Source organism: Calonectris borealis, chromosome 3 (genome assembly GCF_964195595.1).
Source record: "Calonectris borealis chromosome 3, bCalBor7.hap1.2, whole genome shotgun sequence".
NCBI classification, from domain to species: domain Eukaryota; kingdom Metazoa; phylum Chordata; class Aves; order Procellariiformes; family Procellariidae; genus Calonectris; species Calonectris borealis.
In genome coordinates, this window is record NC_134314.1 from 62,102,218 (window position 1) to 62,124,363 (window position 22,146).

Below are 22,146 nucleotides of genomic sequence, written 5' to 3' on the forward strand. Positions count from 1 at the left end.
TTCCAAACACTATTAAATATCGAATAATGAAATCTAAATATTTATTTTTTAAGTAAACACATGGTCTGCTGTGACTTCCATTGGGCAGCAATGCACTAAATGTGGGTACTGTGGCACTCAGCAATACTGACTGTTGTCACAACACTTGCTCCCTCTATAGATGCAGACCTAACATACTTGTTTATGATGCCCAAACTGAAACAACCTGTGGGATATCATTTTTCAGAATAGAAATATTTTGAAAAATCTGGGAAAACAAACAAACAAACAGCCCAACCCTCTAAATGTGTCATGTTGGTAATAAACTATGAAACCCATATTAACTTGCTATCTATTGAAATTCTCAGTTAAATAAATGTAGATATCCCCTCTGCTATATCCATTTTTTCACTAGAGATGATAGTCTTATTAATAAAGTATTTCAGATGTATGTTTCCTTACATCGTTAGGGGTCTTCTCCTGCTTCTCATGCTTTTCCCGGTCATATGCCATCTTTTTCAGAAGTTTCTTCATAGCTTTGTCCTTTTTCTCCTTCTTCTGGCTTTCAGTGTTTTGTTTTCTCACTTGGTTAACAATAAACTTAGGAATCTAGATGAATATAGATAGTAAGTATGAATATCTACATAATTTCCTTAAGTAACTAACTTATCAAAACTTTGTAAATTGAGAGATTGTCAGGTAGAACTCAAAAAAAATAGTATTTATTTCCAGTAATAATTAAAGATTCAAATAATATAAAGCTGTAAAACAATTTAAAAACCACTCCACTTGTGATGTTATATTCCATCCAGTAAGCTCTCAGGAGAAAAGAGGTGGAATCATGCAGTGTTTTTACTTTCCTCAGCCAAAAAAATTCACTCAACACTTAGTCTGTACAATGGTGTTAATAACTTTTCCTCACATGCAGCAAAGGTCAAAATTGTTTAAAGTTGCTGATGGGCAAAAAAGCCTGAACTTCTCCAGTCTGTCTACGTTAGAGCTTTGCTTGAGACCGTGGCACAACTTCATGTTTTATCAAAACATGTTCTATATAATACAAAGTTTGGCCCAAAAGGGAAATGGACTAAAACACCATATTTCCTGCTAATATCTCTAAGCAGAAAAGAATAAATTCCTCATAACAATGCATACTGATAAGCCAAAATCCCCCAAGGACTTATTTTTGAGTTCACATATGGTACACACCATATTAAAACTCTGACCATCAGAGCTTAACTCTACAGTAAGATGTAATGATTCTGTTTCACTCCCATAAGAGTTACCTATGAGCAAGAACCCAGCTGGACGGGGCTGATCTGACTCTAAATAATGGAAGTAAGTTCATATTACTTCTTTGTTCAGATGCCTTGTTTGCAAAATTTATGATTTCCCCCCCGCTTAAGAATACACTTACTGTCCAGAGAAGTTTTTGGTACTGAATCATAAAGCGCATGACATTTGCTGTTCCAGCTGCCATAACAAACTCGCTTTGTTCAATAGTCTTTGAGCCAAACCCATGAAATGTGAAAAGGTTTGGGGCCATCACCATCGCAACATTCTTTAACGTCATTTTATTTTTGTCTCGATGATCAATTACCCTTTGGAGGAATTCAAGCAGTACCTGAAATAACAGCAGAACTTACAGCTCAACTCTGCACATGAAAAAGTTAGAGAGAAACCTGATGTTACATATTTTTGGCAAAAGCTCTTTATTCCTAATAAAACCACATGAAAAGCAATCAATAATAGGGAGCGTGGATATTTTTGTTCACAGGACTGTAATGCAATTTTTGTTTTCTTTAAGTAATGAAGTAAATAATTCTTGTTATTTTTGTGGATAACATTTTCAAAAGCATTCAGGTGACTTTGAAGCCCTGCACAGTGAGTTTTTTTTTTCCAAAACCCTCATTAGGTTGGTGCATAAGTAGCATCCCACAGATGCTTTTGAAAACATTACTGTTGGCTTTTCTTAAATTGAAAGTGAACACAATAGTGCCAGCTGTCATGGTTATGGAAACATGGAATGGCTAGTTCTGTAGGGTAAGCAATTTGTGAGTAAACCACTGCATTGTGAATGACAGGTAGCCAGTTACAAACTGACAATCTTCAATTAATTCAGTTCCAGATATTTGTAACTCAACTCAGGAGCCCTCCTGACTGCCTCCACACAGTAAAGAAACTCAAAAAGAAAGTAATATTTAAACAATAAGACCTAATAGGATTTTTTGTCTGTAACAGAAGATGTTCTGCATCCTGTTTTGCAAATCCTGCAAATTCATTTTTGATTGTAGCAATTCTAATAGTAAGCATATTCCAAAAAAGATTAATAGCTTCGCTACAAAAGGAGAAGCCCAAATTGGAGACTCTGCATAACGTGCTGCAAATACCAATAAGAAGTGTAAATTTCTAGCTTATTGAGAGTAGAAACAAACAGCACAGAGAAAAGTGGGGAATAAAAATGAAGAGCTAAACTCCTTTCATAAAAGCAAATTCTCATCCATAGTATTCTAACACTTTAGTTTTTGCATTGGAAATAATGACTGCTGCTGCAAAAAAAGGAACGAAACTTGTAAGAGAAAAGGTCGCTCACTGGGAGATTACTATTGCAATCTCCTGGAAAAATTTCAAGTCACATTCTTAAAAGTCATTTGGGAGGAATTAGGGTCGTAAGTTGTTTTTTTTTTCCTGAAAAATATTTCTGTGAAATATGAAAAAAGAAAGAATCGCTAGTTTCAGCATTAACTTTGAACTGAAAAAAAGAATGTTAAAAGACAACAGCATTTACTACAGTGGATTCACAGAAACAGACAAAATATTTGTGCAGAAAAAAGTATTAGCAATTCTAACCTTCAGAGTGTCTCTGTTTGCTTCAGGTAGAAGGAGAACCAAAAGATTCAAAGCTTGCAGTTGCTGTTTCTTCGTTGGAAGATCTGCCAGTGAAGCACATGAACCTCAGTATTTTAAAATCGTCATCTGTCCTCTTCAAAAAGCACGATTTCAAAGTGGAAACCTCTTGCAAAATGCTGAATGCATACACATGACTAACTGTCATAGTATGAGAAAGGACTGGCAGATCCTTGTTTTCTGATACTCATTCCAAATGTTCTTTTAGGATTCAGTTGCTGTATGACTCAGCAGTCTGCTGGCAATATTTTCTAAGATGCCTTGTGATTCTTTATTTTGTTACAAGAAGAAATAGTCAGCTAACAGTTCCTCCCTTTTTGAGCCTGTGCCCCAACATATGAAAGGGTATATTCAAAACTGCTTTCACAGTTTCTCTGATTGCCTTAACAGTTGCATGGTCTCCCAAGTCACCCACGCAGAATGAATACCACGTGTTGCTGAGTAAGGCAGGTCTCCAGCGACATAAGCAGCAGCAGCTGCAATGGCAAACCGGTGGGGATAAACCCAAGAGCAGAGAAGCTTAATACATATCTACAGCAGCGAGTGCCATACCAAATGTGGCAAGCTATAATTAAAGAAAAGTGATGTTGGTTCTGCCTTTTACCCAATTGCTCAGTGGTGCGTCATTCACCCAAGATGCAGGACGAGCGCATCCCTACGCTCCTCCACCTCCCAGAAGAGCTCCTACGTTCTGGCAGTGTTGAGCAGCAGAAAGCCCCAACTCTCCCACATTTGTCACTTGTGATAAACTTCCTCCTGTCACGCTTTAGAGGACGTGCTCTGGCAAGTCTTCTCAACAGATTCCTGATGAATCAGGCCATACATAAAACAAGTGAAGAAGGAGGTACCTGCACTTGACATAGCTTTATCACACTATTTCAAAATTCAACAGGGCTGTTTTGTGCATCCTGCCGGAATTCCAACTGACCTGCTATTTCAAATACATTTCATCCAAATCAGTTTGGGAGATACCACCAAAAAAAGAAGTTCACTGGTGAAATAAAAAACCCCCTTGCTGACTACTTTATACCATAATAAAAATTAAGGATCTGAATAAATGAGTGACAAATTATATAGCCATTTAAAACATGCAAGTAGTGATTACAGCATATCTACCTGCTCTAGAAAGACATACATTAAAAACAAGGCTTAAATTTTGTTCCAAAACATCATGTCACAATGCTCAAAAAGCAATGAGAATCAACCTCTTCCTAGGAAAGGAAGCAAAAATTCAATTGCAAAACAATTAAAATTCATTCCTTAAATGAAGGTTTTCTGTCTGTTCACCTAAATAACGATTGAATTTTAGTTGTTTAAATTACTTAAATTAACAAATTAAGTTGTTTAATTAAGCTGTTCAATATTTAATTCTAACCACACTACTTAGTCACAGTATCATGAAAAACACCGACTACTGTCACAAAGATGGCTCTTCCTCTCTAACACCTCATCTTATTACATGTAACCAACAAGATGGGCAGACAATTTAAGCAATGGGAGGCTACGAAGTGCTACGTCTGTTTTGCATCAAATCCTTTGGCTCAATGTAGAAAGTGTTTTGGACCTTGGCACCTGAGTATTTTCTGGGTAAGTAAAACCACATAAGCCTTCAGACAGCTCAGGAGCGGCAAGTAGAAACCCTCCTGGCTCCAATCAGTATCCGGTAAGTGGAACAACCTTGAGAAGCTGTTTGCTGCCAGCATCATTTGAAAGCGTTCTGGCCAGTTTTAACTTGCCGCTCAGTACTGCAAAATCAACACCACTATGTAGCAGGCCTAAGCACCAGCCCTCTACTCCCACCAACTTAACGGCCTTGAAAGGCAGCTCACAACCCAGAGGCTGACACAGCCCACAGTTCTTAAGAATATTCATCTGTCTGCCTGCCCATGGGAACTCCCTGAAAGCGTGCCTTAGAAATGAGCCATCGCGCTGCCTGCAGACAAGGGGAATAGATTTTTCCGAAACTTGCACTCCTGTGTCGACTGGGGAGTTCATGTATGAGGGTTCTCACTCCTGATTCGTTATCACCAAGCCACTCTCTTTCAGTTACAGCTGGTATGTTTGCTGTCTTGGTGACCAGTTGGCAAGGAGGACATTTTCACAGGAACTTGCTGATCTCAAGGGACCAGGGATGATCAGCAGTTCTGACTATTCTACTCTAACTTTTCCTGTTGTAAATGGATAAAATACCCTAAATGGTATAAATTACCATTTGTTAGATTTTCTGCAGAACTATTATACCTTTGCTGTTGTTTTCTTTTGAAACAAATATTGTTTATAAACTGATACCACTATACACAATTTCCCAATCACCCATCTATACCTCCTAACAACTATCAGAAACGTCAGAAAGTGGCATTGTGCTTTCATTTTATGTGTAAACTATTAAAATAGATGTTCCATGAAAAATGTTATTTGTACATTAGCAAAAATATGCCCAGGTTTTCTCAGAAGTCATACTGTTGTTATTCAATTTGTTTTTCAGTTTCACACGTTACTACCAAAAATACTGCTATGGCAAAGAGGCACTTCTCTGCATTGGTATCAATTCTTCACAGCTGAGACAGAAAGGACACTACTCACCCTGTACATCTTGGAAAGCTTTGAGATATTCTACAGTGAGGAGTGGCTGAGGCAGTTCACGGATAAAGAGTTTTAAAAGACTTGCTGCATCATGTTGCTTTACATTTTCCCAGTTGAAAGCCCCTTCATAAAATTTTGCTTCCAGTTCTTGGCAAAGACTCTGAAAGGCAGTAGATACAGAGAACACCAATAACACTCGGCTGCTGGAAGTCATGCATTATACACACAGCAATACTTTTCCATACTTCGAAAGGGGGAAAAAAGGGACATCTGAAATATCACTTAACTCCAGCTGCCGCTGATCTTTTGCTACAAAAAGATAAACTGGGGATCAGAAGCACTGAAAGCAAACACATAGTGATAGGCAGCAGATGGCCAAATCATACAGGAAGAAATCCCATGGGCCTGCCTTAGGGCCATATAGAATATACTATAAGAACCAGATATCATATTCATTCACGTAAGGATTATGACTTCCCCTCCCCCAAAATATTAAGATGTGGCTGATATACATAGCAATTCTGAAACTACTACCAAAGGGCGTTGTTGTAATGCATGCATGGCCATTTTCATAAACAAATATGGCAATTATGCTTGTTGACACACAGTTTCCTATCAAAACATACACTAAGGTGAGGCTGGTTCTCTTTTTAAAAAACAGGGAAAACATTTGTGTAACTGGGTGTCTTGCCATCTACAGGGAACTCTATGCCACTGGGCGCATACAGCTTTGCACTGGATGTCAAACATGCCCTCTATGGAAAGGGACTGTACTGCAAAACATGAGGTTATGCAGCAGAACAAACAGCACTGAAAGTCTCAGTGATAACTCGTAAATCTGGGTTTGGGAAAGGGCAGCAGACATTACTATATACCTGCCTTGCTCCCATGGCAGAGCTATTACTGGGTTTCCAGAGATGGACAAATGGGAACACGCTGCAAAGACTGAGTCCTTCTCAGTCTCCCATTAAGCATCAGTCCCGGCCTTGCACTCACCTAATTTATTTCCCAGTCCCACAGAGTGGGAAGTGGCCTCAGTATAGGGCCAGTGGCCCTGAGGCACCTCTCAGAAGTCCCTCCCTTCTTCTTTCCTCAGTTCTTCCAGACAGAAAATGAGGACAGAGACACTGGCTTGTTTTGTAAAGTATGTGAGATGAAGTGAGGGAAAGTGCTATGGAAAAATATGGCCTTAATTATTTATCTAGACAAGAAGGGCACATTGGATAGAGGATACTAGATACATTTTTAAGATACTGTTCTCATTAAATTTAACTTTGTCCAAATGGAAAACAGATCTATTTCCAAAGAAAATGTGGACACTTAGGTTGCCATAAAAGCTGGATGTTCTCAACTGTCCTCCAGACAGATCTTCTGTCTCCACTGATTACTTAGGGGTTTCAAAGGTGCCAGGATCCTAACTCAGATGTCTAAAGTCAAGTGGGTATGATTTCCTGCTCATCAACAAAACCAAGCTTTACATGACAATTCTCCCTCTGAGTCTCATCAGCTCATCCATCAACATTCAGACCAAAGTCACTGTGGCAAATGCAGTATTAAACAACTAGATAAAATGAATTGCCTTATCTGAGGGGCAAGAGCAGAAACGTCAACTACGCATCCTAATGGACCAATGCTTAGATTTTAAAGTAAATGTATTTAACTATGGGGTATTATAGATATGCAATGCAATTTTTTAATAACTCCTCTAAAATCTATAGAATAAGATACCAAAATATTTTTTCTTGAGATTATCTGTGCCCTTCTATAAAACTACATGAGGAGGAAACCATAGGAAAAAAAAAGCTTAAGAAAATTAAGAGAAAACATCAGTCCTTTAGTGTACTAAATTCTTTGTTTTTCTATAAAGTTTTCCATTTGAATAAGTAAAGGAACTTAACATCTTTGCTAACAAAACAATTGCTTAATTCAAAGAAGCAGCTCCTGCAAATAAATAGGCAAAAAATTAATGAAAGTCAAATAGTGAATGATCCTCTGCCTGGGAAATCGTATTAAACTGATAAAATCAAAGAACAAACAAACCAACAAAATCACTCTGAAATCATTCCAGTATGCAGAACTGATGAAAAGTGGAAAATAAAGAATGGAGGAAAACTGTAAAATACCCCATATCTTAGTTACTGGTAAATAAACAAAGCCAATTTCCATAATATTCCCTTCTTTCAGTTGTTTTTAATGAACCAGCTGCTGGACCAAGTTCTACACAACAGAGGCTGGCAGACATCTTCGGACAGCTGAATCCACTTAAAGAGTTCTCTCCATTTAGTTCAGACTGTCTTTTTAACACATTGACTCTTGGCGCATATCATACTGTGTATTTCGTTTCCTGCATTAAGGCAAATACTGGGGAAGAGTCTGCATGTAATTGGCACTCACTCTGCGAAGTGTCAGTGTGCACAGACGTGCCTAACAAGATTGCGCTTAGTGAGCTGAGTAATTTATTTTTATGAACAGCAATATAACGTGAGAGGTTCTTCAGCGCATGCTGGCTGCCTTGCTCTGTAACCCAGGTTAAGTCTAGCTATTAAAATAGGCTCACAATGCCAGAGTAAAGCTTCCTCCTGGGGTAGAAAGACTGTGTATGAACTGTTCAGATGATTAAGCTGGTTCAGGGGAAAAGCAAAAGGCTGGAAAGCTGGTGCCAAGAATTAATGAGATTTTGGCACAACTGAATTTGAAACGTAGCCTTGACTCTCCTTCAAACTTAAACTCCAGTCTTCTCCCCAAAACTACACTGCATGAAACCATCAGCTTTCTGGCTAATAAACTCAGTTTTCTTTGTAAAGAGATTTTGCTTTCTGTTTTTGAAGATTTTCATAACAACCTGGTGTTAAAATGTATTTGTATGACAAAATAAAATCAGCAAACACAGATAAGTTTTGGGGGATGTTGAGAATCTGTGCAATGTTTTACCTTTACTCTTGTTGCAACTCCTGGTATTCTAAGAAGTCCTTCTGTTTCCAGAGTTGCCTCTTCTATCTGGGCAATCAGCTGTCAAACACAAACCAAATTGCATGAATGAAGATGCCAATTAAAAATTACTGGTAGATAGTTCTGATATATTAGAGCCTGTGTGTGTGTGTGTGTGTGTGTGTGCGCATTTGTGCACGCACAGATGTAACAAGCAGACACACAAACACACAGTTTACAAATGGATTACAGTTGTTGTAGAACAAAACCTTTAATATGGCTTACCTGTTTTATGAATACTCAAAGAAGAGTTTGTCTATTTTATTAAAAAAGAAAACCGTATTTTTTGGACCTCCTTCATGTCTCCTCCAAAAACTGAAGCATTTTTTTCCCAAAATTACTCTGGCTTCAAAAATAAATCCCAATTATTACCCTTATTAAAATGTCTCCAAATTGAAACAATTAAGGTAACATTAGAGATACAACACTAACTTTCTCACAAATACTCTTCTTCACAATTTTACCAGAGAGGAACTAAGTACTTTTAGGCTTTCAAGAAGCTTCAGTTTTCCAAATACTGGCATTCTCCTAACAAACTCAACAGTTTGCAATCCTACACATGGCTTAGATAAATTAGTAGAAATTCTGTGAAAGTACTCAAAACACATATCATAAATTCTGTTTCTCTAAAAGATACACCTAGAAGTATTCACTGAAGGATGGATCTAAGAGTATTCAAAAGAAATTTGTAAACGTCAAAAGCTGATGACAACATTTTAGCACAAATAATTCTCACATTGTTTAACTAGGGCAGTGCCTTTGTTACATACCTTCCTGTGCCAGCTCTTGAGTAAGAAAAATTATGCAACAGTTGTGTTTTCTCCAGTTACAGAAATTAAAGGGGGTTTGCCTACCACTGTGTTTATGTAACTGATAAATGCCATAAAAAAGATCAGACAGAAAAAGCCACACAGAAAACAGCACTGAAGGTGTCACTCTGGTATATTTTCCTTGGTTAAAAAAAAAGAACGAAAAAGTGCTAAATGGCCACATCCAACTCTCACCGTACCTGGCTTACACCAGAGCAGTGGCTGCCACTCTCATCTGTTGGGCACAAAGTTGTGGGCATGTTGTGGGCATGACTATGGGGAGGCGAGGTCTGGTGGCACTGCCAGCGGCCATGACTCGTTCGCACACGCTCACTCACAAGTGCCCCCTTGGCAGGCAGCAAGAGGTGGCCGCTGGCCACCACCAGCCTCCTGCCTATGGGAAATCCCCTCTCCATCTCTATCAGGGCTGCTTTGTATGGCTTCATTAGCAGGCCAGAGACCTGAATTACTATGAGCAGAAAATTCTGGTGGAGATACATGGATCGGTATTACCCTCAGATCTTCCAGTCAGAAAACCCCTAGGCTAAATTATGTAATTCTTTTTAACCGTAATTCCTCAATGAAATAAAAACTAGGTGCATTTTTTATTAAAAGCATTTTTTTAATTAAGCAGCCTTCCTATTAGCTTGGTTTGTTTCATTTCAGTGATAACCAAGGTATATTTCAAAAGCAACATGCACAAAAACGTTCTTTCTTGCACTTTATATAAATCCCCTATTCTTCAAAAGCATCTGCTGCAGAGAACAGGCAGAAGAAATGGGAAACTTTTTATTTTCATATTCTCATTTAAAGAAAAACTCTATTCCAAATGATGTCTGCACCTTGCAAAACAAATCACATCTATAAGCTAGAAATTTTCTTCCCGAAGAACTATGCTTACTATGTTGCTAGGACAGCACAGTGATCAATCACTTTTTGACATTTGGTTACTTTTTTTCTAGATAGCATCTTTCCCAGAAATGTATTTTTCTGATCCTGAGGAAGTAATTTCTGGCATGAATGACACAGCAATAGTTTTGAGAGAGTGATGCAAAACTACTGTGAGTTTTCTGTTTCTTGAAAAATAACTTAACAAGGAGGTCCCCAAACCTACTGAAACGGTGATGACACAGCACTGAGTTTCTGTCAGTGTTAGGACAGGTCCACACACTGTGGTCTCTCCCTTCTCATGCAATGAGCCCTGCTATGCACGGGGCAGTAAATCCAGGGTCTCCATCATCTTTCCTATTATCTTCCCTATTACCATGACATGATATGGGCCAAAGCATCCCCCCCATGTACTAAAATAACAAATCTTCTGGAAAAGGGCAGCTGCCACCACCAGAGGCAGTTATCCAGCCCACTCCTTAGCTAACTGCCTCATGGCCCAAATCACTTCTGAAAAGGAAAAAACACTTCCTAGAAAGGTAGGTTCGGCCTGTGGGCCAGGGATTGAGAATTTCTATGGAATTTCAAGTATTTGCTCTGAAAAAATAAAGGGCAGCCCTACCGATGATGAAAGTTACACTACCATTATGAAATGGAATTTGGCTGCAGTGGGTTCTTACGCTAATTGTCAGTTTTCACAGGCTTACTAGTAAACTTGCCTAAATCATGGAGACCAGTTGTAACAAAAAACAAACTTTATTCCTTTAACTCAAAATATATCTGACACAAAGCAAAATAGCACACTTACTGAATTAATAAGTAAAGCTGCAAATAAAAATTACAATAACTTTGACTGGTTAGAGTAATATACTGAAAACTTTGCTATAGGGAGCAAATAAAACCAGGACAAAATGTTACTTGTTTGTCATTTGCAGGTATGTAAGAATTTGACTTGTTTGTGCCTATTTACCTTTTGAAAAATCAGTGGTATCTTGGTTCCTGGCACCTTCTTCTGATCCTGTTCCAGTAAAACTGACAGTGGGACACCAAACAAGCCAGAATCTGAAGAATAAAGCAAAAGAAACTGAGATGTTATCCACATCTGTTCCAATACATGTGATAATGACATAAACCACATTTTTGAGCGATAAGCCTATTCAGAGCTATTGACCTTTTGTTCAAAGTGTTTGAATGTCTTTGTCAACCAAGTTATTACACAAAGCTTTCTGGCTAAAAGGATTCATGCATCTCTTCCTTCAACTATAAATCAGAAGTCTTCTGTTTTGACTTCAAATTGCCATCCACATACTCTGCAGTACAGTGAAGCAAATTGCATAAATGAACCATCTGCGTGGTTCTGGTTTGCGGAATGGGCGTGATGATGACCCTGCAATGCAGATCTTCATCACTCAATGCAGGTTATTATAGTTAAGATGCAAATGGCATAAGTAAAATATCCAGAAATTTGGCTACTAAAATGAGACAGATGTAATTATCACCCAGAGTTACTCTGAACACTTCTCTCTATGAGGGTTTTTGAAAGAAGAGCTTTACAACCCTTGTGCTTTTGCATTATACAACACTGGCAGGATAGCAAGATCACCACCTTGCCAAAGGTGTTTTGCTCCCCCCCCCCGCATAAAAGCAAAAGTACAGTTAAGTCTTGGTTAGAAAATGGTCTTTACAATAGTACTAAGGCAATGCAAATTAAAAAAAAAATGGAATCTAGTCTCAGTTAATCTAGCCCTGATGCAAAGCTAGCCTTAGTCTTCAAGTAAATGGGACTCCCATGTGTTTATGTCCCAGATGAATAGAAGTGAATGACATTAAGAGAGATCTATACTAGTAACTACTAACCCCAAGTTTGCTGGCATAGAACTCTGTCAGCAGTACTGATAATTGCTGTGTGTGCAATTTTTCTGAAACAGCATATAACACTAAATGTAGCTAAAAGCTCCTGCTTGGTATGATGCCATGCCAATACGGAGCACAGAACAGCTGTAATTACTAAAAAGATGTCAGCTCTTGAGGGAATGTGATATACGTCAAAGAAACATCAGTTTCCGTGCCAAATCAGGGAGTTCTTGCATCTCTATCAGCGTAAAAAGTCTACCTATAAAATAGATAAAGACTTACGCATACACTCAATATCCATATCCCATAGTTTTATTACCTTGAAGATCCTGTCAATAGTAACAGTTTCTACTGAGATGAAGTTGGAGAAACAAACTGTAGGAAGTCAATAGAAAGACAGGGCTGGGCACAGTACAACATTCCACAGAAGAATTATGTTTTACATACTCAAGCACCAAGGGGAACAGCCAATAGATCCACCATTGTATGAATCAATAGGCCAAACTGCACTTCAGGAGTGAAGAGGTGAGCGTCAGGTAGAGCAACAAGGCACCGAAGGCATTACATTGCAAAAGCAGATTTGTTTGGCAGAAAGGGTGACATGTCATTGTCTATTTCCTAAACATTTCCATGAGTCTAGCCCATCTTTTTTAACTTGGGGAAAAACAGGGGTTTTAATCAATTCAATGTTTTTTATGACTGCCTGTCATTCACATAATAATGCTATAAGTGAAATTCAATTAACAATAAATTTGGTAAGAAGAATCAATTAAAACTAAGACCCAAAATACAAGAGAAGAAAGTGTTTTGTCTCTGTTTATTAGTGAGAGCACAAGCACTTCTGCAAGAAGAAAATGCATTTAAGTGATCAAGGTGTCAGAGATGTTTCTGTGTATCCTTTTGCATTTAAAAAGTTATTTTCTACTACTGTAAAGTGAAAAGCATATTCTGAAGAATTTATTGTACCTTGCTGTATATCTCTCAACCATCTCTGTCGCTTTCAATTATTTAAAGGAGTGAGCTATTGCACTGTCACATTCACTGAACCTTGACAACAGGGTTTTGGCCAAAGCAGGCTAGTGATTAACTGGGAACACATTTCAAGCTCTTGTAAAGCATTTAGCAGAAGCCAGAAATACAGAAAACAAACAAAGCACTGAAAACCTCTAGTATCTTGAAATTGGTTTCCACGTGTCCTATGTTCCCAAGAAAAGCACTGTGATTATACATATGCTCTAATGGCTTGCAGAGCAAAATGACGCGTTGCAGCCGTCTTGACATCCTCTGCAAGTCCAAATCTTCCACTTAATGTGATGTCATTCAGCATAAAAACTGCATTATGGCCTCAGTAAATATTGGATGGGCAAGGCCTATGTGACACAAGAAAGTTTGTACCAGATAGCAGAGAAAAGCAGGTGACAAAGGTTTCCAGCATCTCCAGCCAAGGGCAATGAAAGCAAAAAAGTCAGGTAGAAGTAGCACAGCAAAGCAGGAAAAGAATACCCACAAAGAGCACATCCACGTGCCCTCCCAGGGAACAGATCAGCACATACAAACTCCCGTGAAACAATTCCTCTTGCACAGCATGCTACTAAGATAGTTCCCTTTCTTCACTCCTTGGTTTACCTGCTCAGTGACTGACCTGAGTTTTAACTTTAGACAGAGAGCACAGTCCCGTAGCTGGAGTGACTACGTGCAGGAACTTGCTTAAAGTGTGCCTTGAGTTAAGGCGTATAATTAAATGCTTCTCAGGACCTATGTTACTATTTATATATTAATATAATTTTTCTGCTGGAAAATTTTAAAGAACTGGATGCATTTGTTTTATTGGATTAAAACAGACCCATTTTTTGGTTCAGAATATGAAACACCGACTCACCTTTGGTTTTGATTTTTACAGCTTTTTGCTGCTTGAATTCTGTCCCAAGTATGTCATAGAGAGCAGTTAATTCAATCAGTGCTAAAGAATAGACTTTCTTCATGTCCTGAGGGGCCAGGTCACCAATCTTTGTGGTACCTGTTTTGTCCTTCGGCAGCCTGAAATTCTAAAAGCAGAGATTTGCAGCAGAGTGAATAATCCAAGTCATAACAAATTACTTAGTTTGAAGGCTGTGCTTCCTTCAGGGTACAACCTTTCATCATCAAGCCTGCTGTTACTGACTAAATCACGGGATAATCCCCCAAATAGGTTGAAAAGCAGGTGATCTTAAAATCATAGAAGGATTTAGGTTCCTAGTGACTTCTGGAGGTCATCCAATTCAACTGCCTGCTCAAAGCAAGGCTAAATTCAAAGTCTGATTGGGTTGCTTGTTGCATTGTCCAACTGAATTTCGAAAACTCCCAATAACCTCTGTTGGCACACGTTCCAGTGCTTAATGCCCTCATGGGGACTTTTTTTCCTTTGCAAAACAGAATTTCCCCTGTAGTCACTTGTGTCCATTGCCTCTTGTCCTTTCGCTGTGCACCTCCAAGAAGAGTCTGGCTTTGTCTTGCTTGTAACCACCCACCACCACCACCACCTTCTGCATCTTTTTGCAATTTACAGTGGTGGAAGTTGCTGTCCATGAACAACCGTATGCCTGTACAATAGAAATCCCTCTGCATTTATGCACATAAAATAACATATTTGGCTGCCATACAAATAATAATAAAGGGGTTCCCTTCTTAGAGAAGGGAGATCCTTAATTATGGCTCATTTCTACCACACTAAATGCTCAGAAGCTGCAGTCAGAGAGGAATATATAAGGAATTGAGCCGAGAGGGCGAGGGAGATGGACTTCCCAGCTCATAGAGCTTTTTAGCTCCATTTCTCACCAGCAGGCTTTTAAGTAAGACTCTTGCCTGTGCCTGACATTAGCAGTGAGCATGACTCAAAGCAGGAAGGTTGACAAGACTTTCTTCCACTTGAAAAGATATGTTATACTCCAGAATTATTTTCTCATCCTGTACAAACCCAGCGATAGCGTAGACGAATTGGTGGTTATGGTACACGACTACAAGGGCACATACCGAAACATAAACATAATTTACAAATTGTAGATATGTAGTCAGTTTCCCACCCTGAGGTTTCATTGACTTGCACAAACATGTATGTTTAAAAATAGCTGCCAATGACAAAGGTGCAACAAATACAAATTGTAGATTTAAATAGGTAACTCCCTTCCTTTTCCTATCATTTTGCCACTACTTTCATCACTGAAGGCGAAATCCCATAGCCATATCTTTGAGCAATCCTTCATAAGCTCTAGCTAAAAGTATAGCTAAAGTATGTATTATGCATATATATATGTGCATATATACAGAAGTAAGTTAAAGTATAGCTATCATTTCCTTGTTATAGGCTGCATTAGAGAAACATGACTCAAACACTTTAGAATCCATTTCTAAATACCCGTTAGTGTCTGGTTTATAATGTTTAAACTAGGATACATGGGGTAATTACTATTTGAAGAACTGCACACGTCCTTATCTAAATTAAGTGTTTAAAGAACTGCGAAACATTATTACTTCAGACACTATGTTTACTCAGACATGTTCGCACTGTTGAAAAAAAAAAAAGATGTTTTTCACACCAGTCATTAGTTTACAGGTTATACGTAACTACATGTTCATGAACTGTTAGGTAGAGAGAGATCCTCAAAGAGATGCCTGAAGATCAACAACAAAACGCATTGGAGGATCTTCTTTTGTATTTATTTGGATTCGTTCAGAATGAGTCTTTTTTTATTAAGAGTTGGAAAGTAAGACTGAGCACAAGTTAATCCTTAATTTCCTGCCATTTGACTTTAGACTTCTATAGACCATCCTGTTCTTCATTCTCATCCCTCACCTATTTGCATTGGATAACTGCACAAGGTTTCTACAGGCATCCACCAACCCTTTTTAAATGACGACAGAGATTTTTATTACAGAGGTAAAGCATTTCACCTCAGATAACAGGAAAAGGGGCTGTAAACAAGTAAGGACACTGTTTGTACAACTACAACTAAGCCACTATTCCACTTAATATTGTCAGTCCATTATTGCTTACACGTAGAGTGCATTTTGCCAGACAGACAATGACATAAATAGGCATAAAAGTAGTTACTTCCATGTTATTGAGAATACTATTCCCAAAAATGAGTTATCTTGAGAAGGTCTGTCTCTACGAAGCTGGATCCGAAAATGTTCTTCTAAATCTAATTCACCCACTACCATATAAATATCATCCAAATAGTACCACTAGTAAAAACAAAGAATGAGAGCAATAAATAGAAAACACCTACCGGGAGAAGAGTATCACCCCCTCCACCCTTGCACATTTTGCCTACTGAGCTGTCTTTGAGATTAGCTGCCTGTTCTGCAAACGATATCTCCAAATTGATGTCAGTGTCTGAAAATGGCATGTCTTCAAGTGAGCTCTTCTGCTCATCAGTTCCAAGACTAAACTTCGGACCTGAAAACAAAGTAGAAAAAACTAATAATCAACAGCAGCACAATTGAGCATCACTCAGTGCCTGACACTAAGTTTAAAACCAAGTAGAAGTTAATGCTATGCAAGGGATGGACTTTCTGGTTGCAAATTCACCGATATCTGCATTTTTTACGTCAGTTGAACATGTAGCTTCTTACAAGGGTCCATCTTTTATAGTTTTTCTTTAATAATTCTGCCAAGGCATGGGGTTTTCTCCTATTTATCTATTATGAAAAGATAAAGCAATCCACCTCAAACAAACAGCAGACTGTTGTTTGTTTAAACTGCTGTTAAAATTTCAAAAGCAAAAGAGAATGTTTTCTCTATGTTCTAAAGAGTTAACATCTGGGAATAACAGGGAGTACACAGATCATGTCTTTGTCCCAACATCCCTGTCCTCACCTCAGTCTGAGGAGTCTAGATTCCTCAAAACTGTTTGGATATGTTTCCATAATACAGGGAAGGACTAAGTACACAACAACGGCCTTACTTCTCTTTCTTTGTTCCTTCAAGGAATCAAACACTAGACAAATTTAGAACATTTTTTGTTTTTTTAAAAAAAAAACCCAACCAGAAGGGAAAAAAGGGAGAGGCGGTTCTGCTTTTAGAAAAAGAAGTAGTCTAATTTCATAGTAAATCAACCATTACTTTTCAGTCTGAAGTTAAAATATATCATGAAAGAAGCAAGAGGAAAATTATATTGTAAATAACACTATTTAATACAAAGCAGCAAAGACAATTTAGCCAGAGAAGGATTCTGATCTCTCCACCATCTCTCTCGTGATGTGGTACTTCTTAAAGGATACATCCAGGACTAGGTTCCTTGTACAAGACAAATACCTTGCAAGTATTTGTGATGAAATTCAGACTTTCTTAAAACCAGCACAAGTATAAACAAATCAGTCCTGCTCATTTCAATGGGACCATGATTCTGCCACTGGCTCCTAGGCACAGGAGACTGCAGCCTGTTCAAAGCTAACATACTTCCAAGTGCAGGAAAAGTGGGACGGAAATGGACATGAGTTGAGGAGGCGAACCATGAGCAGTGTATATGCTTTGGTATATTAGTATTGTGTAACATAATAGATTAATTTCTTTACACCATTGTGGGAAATTTTTCTATGGCCTGGAATAATTGTGCTAAACTAAGCCAAAAAAAAATTCCCAGAAGATAGTTACAGCTACAGCAACATTTGACCTTGAAGCAGAGGAAAGGCTGCAGATAGGCTGATTAAGGCAGAAGGCATCAGGGAAGTGCTGCTCTACACTGATACTTTCAGTGGTCTGCAAAAGAGCTGAGCTGCAAGCGTGGAAACCGAATAACATATGAAGCATCAAGTTTAAAAAAAAAAAATTACACCAACTACAAATTTTTTCTGAATGGTATCTGCATCTAATTGAAAGACTATACACAAGACAAGACTAGTCTCTGATATTCTTGAGTGCGAGTCCTGAAAATTACCTCAGTCTGCCGGGGCCAAACTCAAAGGACCCGACAGGCAAATGGCTGCAGCTACCACAGCCACTTTCTAGTAAGGCACAGTGCTTTATGCAACCACTCCCACACCAGTGTAATTGATCTAGAGCTGAGACACTTCCAGAGAGAGAAGGTGGATTTGAGGTAACACTTTGACTCTACTTACAACCAAGCAATGCTGTGAGAAGTAGAATAAAACGTTTCCAAATTTTGCCTCTCGTGTGTGTTACTCACCACTTGCTCTTCCAGAGTGGCTCCTGCTCACTTTCCATAGACCCTGAAAGATGCCTGGGGCATACGCTAAAGATTAAGCTGATCCTGAAACTAGAGCTGCTCCTTTCGGTAGAGATATATGAAACCTCAGTAACCAAACATATCCAAGGTCAAATTCATCCCTGGCTTCGATCTTTGGCCTCCCTGTGTGTATATCTGTATACATCATGTAAACTGTTTAATGCATCCGAACTAAAGGAAAACAGTTCCCCATCCCCCCAAGACTTTTGTCATGCTAATGTGGCCTATACGTGACCTACATACTTCCTACCAGCCTGGGAGGGATCTGATGTTAACAAACAATAAAGCAGTAGCTCCTATTTCAGTCCTCTGGTCATACGAAGGTGCTGTGTAAAGCAGATGTCTTGGTAATGGTGTACACGTTTTAAAAGTCTGGAAATGCTGCTGTTGTGGGGAGTTTCTTCTTGGTCGTATAGCCTTGCTCCTATTGTTGTGCATTCATTAACTAGAAAGCAGCTGTAAGAGGAAGCAGCTTTGGTGTTCTGCCAACCTGCCAACTGCATGCAATATTTCATGAGAGAAATGCAAGTGTGATACAGAAAAATGTAAATATTATCTATAAGGATGTGGAAACTGTATTTTACATTAGTCATGTACCCTTTCCTTGGTTCACAGTGGGGTGCGGATTACGTTTTGGGCTTCTTTTTAACAGGACATGGAAATATCGAAGTGTCAACCTTGCTATTTCCTAGTTTTGCTAGAGAACCTAGAGTAAACCCCAATGGAGCTACGTTGATAGATCTTAATTAACTGGAAAGGCTGATTATTCTTTTTTGACTGACAAAGCATTTCTCTAAAATGCTAATTCATAGATAATTTCAATGGAAAATAAAAAACTTCGTAATCTTTTCACTAACACTCTATCAGTCCGGCCATAGATTCCTTATTTATCATGTAAAATGAAAAGCAGAAACAAACTCTTTAATTAAAAAATACAACCACATTTCAGTCTTTTTCCCTATCAAGAAGCAAACATCACAGCTCTTTTCCCTCATGTTACACATAGTACATGCAATTCTTTCATCCATTTGCCAGATCATTATGCTTTGAGGTTGCCCTTACACAGAGGTTTTATTTAACATTCTTCCCTTGTAGCTAATCCTCTGTGTTCAGAAGGACAACTGCAGTCCCACAGTAAACTGACTTCCGCTGCTCCCCTATTTAAGCTAACAAGTATTTAGCTTTTCATCTGCTTTATTCTTTCCTTTTTATTTCTTGAGATGTCTCAACCAACACAGTTATTTACTCCTTTTCACAGGGATCCAAAGAAAATTACTTTTTTTCTTTTGTAGATGTTGAACATATTGCTAGCTTTGCAGGTCTTTAGTGAGTGTTATGGATTGTTAATATGATAACGTCTTTTGACAGCTGAACACATGATTCTGAATTTTCTTTTTGTTTCCTGTAGACACGTTCTGCACCTACATGAAACAAAGAGGCACGTAAAGACAGTAAGTGAGGGTGCTTCCAAAAAAACCTCAAATACGCATCTACCAACAAGAAAATCTTAGGAACTCATTAAACTGTTCTGTTTGAGCAGGATCAGACAGAAAAGAATAAAAACGTAATGGTTTTGTGTTATTCCCTGAGTTTGCTTACATTGTTTAGGCAAGAAACAAGGTGTGTCGGACTGGCAAGAAAGACAGAGTGAGCACAAGTTCACACAGTCCATGTATGCTCTAAGGGCAAACCATTATCATCTTCAGTCTGGCAGAAGCACTTGGGAATGCAGTATTCAAACACAAAGTTAGGAACAAAGTCATCACCTTCGGAGAAGAGCCAGAGTCATTCACTCTAACAGTTTTAAGACATCTCAATTTAAGCTTCGGATTTTTTTTGTAATGTCTGAGATGATATTCATATTTTTCAGGTAAAACTGGTACTACTTCTCTGTCAAAGGGGGTTTCCATTTTAAAATACTGTCCTTAGATTTTGATTTAATAAATATTTAGTATCTCTGAAATATCAGGCATTGTTTACTTTTTGCCTTAAATTCATTCACTGTTTGTATAACACTAACTTGCTCATCATTCTGGAGAAAAGATCACAGCACAGCACTGAAACAGGTGTGGTACTTTTAACATCACCGAACTTGCATGGTTTGACGGCAAATTGAACTGATTTTTTATTCCTGCTCCACTCTTGGCAGCAGAGCCCACTTTAGCATGTTGACAAGAGCAGAAGTGTATCAGGATGTAAGCACGCTGCATTTGCCATCCACATCGCAATCTGTGCTGAGAAGAGCTAGCATATGGGATTTGCCTTTCAGAACTTCCCATTTCTGAAGGGTTCATCAGGGCCACTGGAAAAAAAGAACCAGATGTGATAAAAACTCTGTAATAATTGCTTGGTAATTTTCCAGCTCTGAATCCTACAGTGCAGTTTATTGACACAAGCACCAGGCGTCTCTTCCTTCCCTTGTGCTGAACCAGCAGTCTGGCAGTCCTCCCAATTTTTTACTGTTCTTACTGGAGTGAGGTTTGCTGAGAGTGAGGGAGCATTAACAGCACTTCTGGAAACACATAGATTTGGTGATATTCAGGGCTGGTTTATATTCATCTCTCCCACTTCAACTTCCATGCACATCCTGTATTGTTTGTTGCTGTTTTTTAAGTCTAATTACAGATTAAGTAACTTGCAGTAGGGAACTTGATCTGCCTGCCTGCCTATTTAAGTGGCCATAAGGTTCGGTATAACACCTATGTGCTATCCAGTCCCTTGGAAGACGAAAAAAAAACCCAACATACAAACAATGCAGAATACCAATGCAGTATCTTAAAACTTAGATGGCTGCCAGTTAATATCCTAACCTCTACAGTGATGGGTATGGTGGTATAACAGACATGGTGCAACCCCTACTTCGAAGAAACCTAAGATGATGCAGGGCAGCCACCATTTTATTATTGGACCTGAAGAACAGCAGAAAGCTTTGACAAAGTCTTTCATCAAAATTCATACTCTCAAAACAGAAACTATGGAATCAGCTAAGGACTTCTGTGATGCTCTGTCCTACCAGGCAGTGAGAGGGAGGGGTCTTCCATGGGTACTGCACCCCTCTTGTGTAATGACGCGCTGTTGAACACAACCCAGTCCTACACACACAGAATGGTATTTCCCTTCCTTAAAAAGGTAAACAACTTTTTTCTTCCATCCCTGTTCTTCTTTCATTTTGAGCTGCAGATAAATAGCCAGTTCTCACTTTTTTTTGATGTTTATAGTCCATTTTTTTTTGTTCTCTTGTATGCACTGATGAGCTTGTGTATAGTGCTTCATTTCCTGTACTGTACAACAGAGATAAACCAGAAGGGATAAATTAAGGATCAGGAAAGACCTAAGCATAAGCTATGAGAGGAGACTTCTCCCAGATGACTCGATTATAAGATGATCACTGGTAACAAACAAGGTTTCCTGGATGGCTCAAAGGACACTATCCACAGCCACACTTAAAAATTTTGTACCACAACAACGCAGGCCAGAACAGGTTTCTCATAAGAATTTAATTTTCTTTTGCTGAAAAGTTACTTGAAATATGGACCTACGTAGTAGCTTGTATAGTTGAAAGCCTACAAACCAAAAGAAGAAGAAAAAGAAAGAAAAAAAAAAAAAAAGTAGTGAGTTGTTTGGCGTTACCTTTTGTTTCATCTTGTGTTTCATTTTTGTTTTCACTTGTTCTCACAGTTGAGGGTTCACTTCCATCACAGATCTAAGAAAGGAACAATAAATATGCATGCCTATAAAAACCAAATGCATGGTTGTAGAAACACATTTGACTGTGCAGGATTAAAACACATAATCCCGCAATTCAGAGGTATGCAGAAGCATACCTGTGTGTTTCAGTAGAAAACCCTTTGCCAAAGTCTAAGGGGATCTGAAATCCAGGTAATTGAAAAAGAAGTAGTTAAGCCCATTCCCCCTCT

At 38.6% G+C, this 22,146-nt stretch overlaps 1 protein-coding gene across 2 annotated transcripts in view; it reads right to left on the reverse strand.

Annotated features, from left to right (window-relative positions):
* ARHGAP18 (Rho GTPase activating protein 18) overlaps positions 1–22,146 on the reverse strand; it is a 68,873-nt gene that overhangs the window by 11,681 nt on the left and 35,046 nt on the right. For both annotated transcript variants that reach the window (XM_075145811.1, XM_075145812.1), the window contains exons 4-12: positions 21,860–21,932; positions 16,271–16,440; positions 13,885–14,050; positions 11,122–11,213; positions 8,398–8,475; positions 5,467–5,626; positions 2,827–2,909; positions 1,394–1,600; positions 442–588 (exon numbers count right to left, since the gene is read on the reverse strand). In XM_075145811.1, coding sequence (XP_075001912.1) covers positions 442–588; positions 1,394–1,600; positions 2,827–2,909; positions 5,467–5,626; positions 8,398–8,475; positions 11,122–11,213; positions 13,885–14,050; positions 16,271–16,440; positions 21,860–21,932 — 1,176 coding nt within the window. The remainder of the gene's footprint in view (positions 1–441; positions 589–1,393; positions 1,601–2,826; positions 2,910–5,466; positions 5,627–8,397; positions 8,476–11,121; positions 11,214–13,884; positions 14,051–16,270; positions 16,441–21,859; positions 21,933–22,146) is intronic.